The sequence below is a fragment of the Kryptolebias marmoratus genome, linkage group LG18 (assembly GCF_001649575.2).
Source record: "Kryptolebias marmoratus isolate JLee-2015 linkage group LG18, ASM164957v2, whole genome shotgun sequence".
NCBI classification, from domain to species: Eukaryota; Metazoa; Chordata; class Actinopteri; order Cyprinodontiformes; family Rivulidae; genus Kryptolebias; species Kryptolebias marmoratus.
In genome coordinates, this window is record NC_051447.1 from 18558068 (window position 1) to 18563407 (window position 5340).

General features: G+C 41.2%; 1 protein-coding gene across 1 annotated transcript in view; it reads right to left on the bottom strand.

Annotated features, from left to right (window-relative positions):
- Positions 1-5340, bottom strand: part of LOC108248567 (chemokine-like protein TAFA-2) — an 81990-nt gene that overhangs the window by 30217 nt on the left and 46433 nt on the right. Inside the window, exon 2 of the mRNA XM_017437419.3 lies at positions 4070-4173. Within this exon, the coding sequence (XP_017292908.1) occupies positions 4070-4172 (103 nt within the window). The 5' untranslated portion in view covers position 4173. The remainder of the gene's footprint in view (positions 1-4069; positions 4174-5340) is intronic.

Consider the following 5340-nt stretch of genomic DNA (forward strand, 5'->3'; position numbering starts at 1 on the left):
TAGGGGAACGCGGCTCAACGTAACAGCAGCAACTCGAGCACATTGCTGCCCCCTATATGTCAAGAGGACAAATAACACCTTTTCTGTTCAAATTGCCAACCCGCCACAGTGGCGTTTGTGTTGATCAAATTCACCCGCCACTTCAAATATTTACCCGCATTTGGCGGGTGGCGGGTGCTAATTTCCACCCCTGTACTTGGCACATACTTGGTTGTTCTTGGGTACGACCTGGTCATTTTTCAGGTACATACTCAGTATGCCTTTTTTTTTGTTATTAATAAATCCAGCGTTTCTGTTCGTGGGTTCTGTTTTCAGCTGGAAGTGAACTTTTTTTTTTATTTTTGTTTATTTTCTCTGTGTGCTGAAATGACTTTGCTTGAGAGGCTTTTATTCATCGGTCTCTGGAGGAAGAGAGTAAACTGCATAAGATGCAGCAGACTGTCTTATTCATGAAGGCGTAGTGAATGATAATGTAATCATTGTGTTGCTTTATATGCAGCTCCGTGTGCCGCCACATACCACCTCCCATACGGGGAAATTATGAGCTCACTGAGTGATTTTTATCATTGGGAGCTTTTCTAATTCAGCTGAAACCAAAAGACAAACTCGGCGCAGTACATAAAGTGGTTAATTAAAACGAACGTGTTCGTATCATCTCGTTAATTCCGGCTCTTTCAGGAGTGCGAGCGTTTTAAATTTTTTGTCCAGATGCTGCTCCTGCTGCACCACAGTATGTCATTTTTATTACAAACAGCGGAAAGTTGAAGGTGCGAGGCCGGCGATAATCTCTGGTGCATAAAACACCAGATCAGAGTCAGGCTTCATTTCAACATTAACAGCATTTAAAGCTCCTTAAGTGATTTGCAGCAAACCGGACGATTGGAAACCACGAATATGTTTCATCTCCCGCAGGTTTAAGGTCTTCAGCTAACTTTAAGCTCTGAGTTTTGCTCAGAAGTTTCTCTTTTATGGAGGCTGAAACTCAGGGTGCATCTGTTCAGTCTGACAGGCAGAAGTTCCAGTTTTTACTCCTCTGCGGAGTCAGAATTAACACAAATTTCATGTTTTTTTGTTTTGTTTTCCTGTACTTTTTTTTTAAATCGAAGTACTTCTGCAGACTTCTATTTTAGCCAAAACATTCGGCTCATTCAGGGGATGGCTGCTGACTTTTAGACTTTTTAAAATATTTAACTTTATTTATAAACGTGTTCCCAGCATTGAGATCTATTCAATTCCATTCAAAAAACATTCTTCTGTTTAAAATCTGCGTCAGCAGATCTGCTGTATTTTGGTCTTATGCTACTTTTAGTTTCTAGCTACAGTTCTGCTGCTTTTAGCTAACCTTTTACAACATTTAGATTTTGGTTAATCTTTTCTTACCTAGATATTTTTATCTATGCTTTTAATACTTTTAAGTTTCATCTTATCTTTTGCGACCATAGCTTCCAGCTAGCCTTTTGCTGCATCTAGCTTCCAGCTAGTCTTTTGCTGCATCCAGCTTGCAGCTAGACTTTTGCTGCGTCTAGCTTCCAGCTAGCCTTTTTCTGCGTCTAGCTTCCAGCTAGCCATTTGCTGCCTTTGGCTTCCAGCTAGCCGTTTGCTGCGTCTAGCTTCCGGCTAGCCTTTTGCTGTGTCTAGCTTCCAGCTAGCCTTTTTGCTGGATCTTGCTTCCAGCTAGCTTTTTGCTGCCTTTGGCTTCCAGCTAGCCTTTTGCTGGATCTAGCTTCCAGCTAGCCTTTTGCTGCGTCTAGCTTCCAGCTAGCCTTTTGCTGCGTCTAGCTTCCAGCTAGCCTTTTGCTGCATCTAGCCTCCAGCTTGCTTTTTGCTACATTAGCTCTTAGCTGGTGTTCTGCTTGTTGTAGCTTGAAGGTGATCATGATTGTTTTTAATCTTTTTTCTTCAGTGTTTAAAGAAAATAATGTTCTCATTTTAGATTATTTAGCTCTGTTTTTTAAGAAAATGGTGCTCATTATTAATTTCCTCTTGATTTCGGCACATTTTTTCTCAAGAATACAAGGCTTTTCTCAAAAACGGTTTTTCTGTTTTAAATATTTATTACACCCTAATCATCTTTTTTAGTTGTTGAGCCAATAAAAAAACCCAACAATCTCAGTTATCTCAGGAAACCAGAACAATCAGCTCATGACCGTAGCGTCGCTCAGATTTGTGCAACGAGTCGCTCGCTTTTAGGCAAATCAGAAAAGCCTTTTTGTGTATTTTTGCAGAAAGAATGAAACTCAGAGAAACAAACACTTGAAGAAAGCTGATTGAAAACGATTTGTCAGACTTTCTTTATGCAGCAACATGTTTCAGGTGAACTGGAGCTGTTCTTTATCCTTCCGTGTCGTTTCTGTTGTAGCTTATGACTCATTCTTTAAGGGTAAAAATGTAAACCACCTGCTGTGGAGCTACAGCTTTGTGAGATCATCAAAAACTCTTTGCATTGAGTTTCACAACACTGGCGTTTACCTGGCTTAGACAACAAAAACAAATAAAACCAAACAAACTGAGTGGCGTTATGAGAAATGTTGGATGCCATGACTTTACGTGAGGATAAAACTCTGCTTTGAGTACAGTCCTATAGAAGAGAAAGCTTTGTGTGTTTGAATTCATGAATAACAAACGTTGTAAAAGGGCTTAGGAAAAAAAACTAAATAAGGTTTTTTTAAAAAAAGAAAGCACAAAGAATTGGAACAAGATTTTTACTCAACATGTTGGATACTTACTGGGTACTTATGGGCAAACATGCAGGGTACCTAAGGAGTACTTATAGGGGAACATGCAGGGTACGTATGGGGGAACATGCAGGGTATCTACGGGGTACTTATCAGGGAACATGCTGCGTACTTATGGGGGAACCTATGGGGTATTTACGGAGGAACACACATGGTACTTATGGGGAACATGCAGTGTACTTGCATGTCTACTTATGGGGGAACATATGGAGTACTTATTGGGTCACATGCGGGGTACTTTCGTGGTACTTATTGGTGAGATGCGGGGTACCTTTGTGGTACTTATTGGGGACATGCGGGGTACCTACTGGGTACGTATGGGGTAACATGTGAGGTTCTTAAAGGGGAGCATGCTGGGTACTTATGGGAGAACCTATGGGGTATTTATTGGGGAACATGCAGGATACCTACGAAGTACTTATCGGGGAACATGCAGGGTACCTACGGAGTACTTATTGGGTCACATGTGGGGTACCTATGGGGTATTTATTGGGTCACATGCAGGGTAACTACAAAGTACTTACTGGGGAACATATGGCATACTTACAAGAGAACATAAAAAATACTTGCAGGGTACCTATTGGGGTTCTAACAAGGGCACATACAGGGTATTTACCAGGGTATGTGGAGTATTTACAGGGATGCAAACTTGGTTTTCATGGGAGTACGTACAGGATACTTGAAAGGTAATTACAGGTTTTTAAAGGGTACTTATGGGGGTACATAAAGGCAATTACAGGGTATTTACAATGTACATATGGGGTACTTGCAGGGTAATTACAGGGTAAGGTTTGAGGTCTTTACACCGGCTTCCTGTTGCTCAGGGAACTGATTTTTTTTATAATGTTGCTGCTGGTTTATGAAGCACTGAACGATCTGGGTCCAAAATACATCTCTGATCTTCTGCTGCACTCTGAACCATCAAGACCTCTGAAGTCATTGGGTTTAAATCTGTTCTGTCCCCAGAATCAGAACCAAACATGCAGGAGCTGCATTCAGCTTTTATGCACCAAATATTTGGAACAAACACCCAGAAAACTGCCGGTCCTGTTGCAGTTCTGTTGAATTCATGTGCTGTGTAAATAAAGCTGCCTTGACTTAACTACAGATTACTTATGGGGTTACCTACAGGAGTATTTACAAAGTACTGATGAGAACCGGGCTGTTTTATGAAGTTACCCTGGGCCTTTGCTTTCAGCCGTGTGATATGTGACCAGACTGGCATGATTTTATTGAAAGAAGTGTCCAGATTTTTGATAAATGACACTCAGACTTCTTTTTTTTTTTTACTGAAAAGCAATAAAAGCAGCATTTTTGTGTTTCCGTGGACTCACCTGTCCTTCCTTCTGTGGGTCCGGACAGCTCCAAGACACCGATCACAAGCACCATAACGAGTAGAGCCCCTTTGCTTCTGATCTGGACGTACCGCTCACTCATCCTGGAGGAGAACAGAGAGGACGACTACATCAGAACCAGAATAAGGACGTAGTTACAGAAACCTTTTGCAAACACTCGCTGGTATTTTTCATTTCAAACCAATATCCAATATCTCACTGGGCTGCAAACAAAATTAACAAATGTTCCTCTCGAAACCGTCAGCAGTCGTGTGCATCCTGACCCGTTCTTGATTTTGTCTCGGGGGGGTCTTTAACTTGTCTCTGAAAGGAAACACATCCAGGTCTAAAAACCACACTGATGAGAAATGATCAAATCTACCTGCCTTCATTTTAAAAGTCCATTCCAGCCCTCTTAAAAATGTACATTTTGTTAATAAATTAAAGTGCAATCATACAAATATAAAGTGGCAAGACCATTTAAAACTTCAAACGATAAAATCTTCAAACAGTCCAAAAACAGGGCAGAGAAGCCAGAACTTTATATAAATAACCATGAAAGGTTCCTAAAATAGTGTTTGCATGAACGACTTTTAAAATCTTTGAGACTGACCCCGCTTTGACGAGCCGTTAGCTCATCAGTCTCGTCATAATTAAACTTTTTTTCAAACTGAGGTAATTTAAAGAGCTGCCTGCTTACAGGAGGGAAGATAAATAATAATTCAGAACGTTTGCACAGAACCCGAACTATCACTTCATTTGAAAATATTTAAGAGGGTGTTGTTCCGTTTTTCATCACTCTGCCCTCTGCTTTAACAGATATTATCCCTCCTCCTGCAAGTCTTTTAAAACAAACACAACATGGAAGCCCGAGGTGTCCAATCCTGGTCCTGGAGGGCCTCCATCCTGCAGGTTCTAGGTGTTTCTCTGCTCTTCAGCAGGTCTTCAAGTTCTCCAGAAGCATGTTGATCCCTCAGTCATTCAAAGCAGAGAAACATCTAAAACCTGCAGGATGGTGGCCTACCAGGACCAGGTTGGACACCACTAATCAAACCCTCCAGGATTTCGCGATGTTGCGATCGCAACTATTAGCGCAAAATCAAGCAAACCCCGCAAAATCGCAGATTTTTGCAACTTTGCCCAAAACACCGCAACTTTCCTGCAACTTTAACCCAATATTTATTGTTTCTGAAGTGATTCGCCACCGTTTCTGCGGTCTAGTCTCTTCTTTGTGGGTTTGTGTAGCGTGTAATACAAAATAACCCCAAATA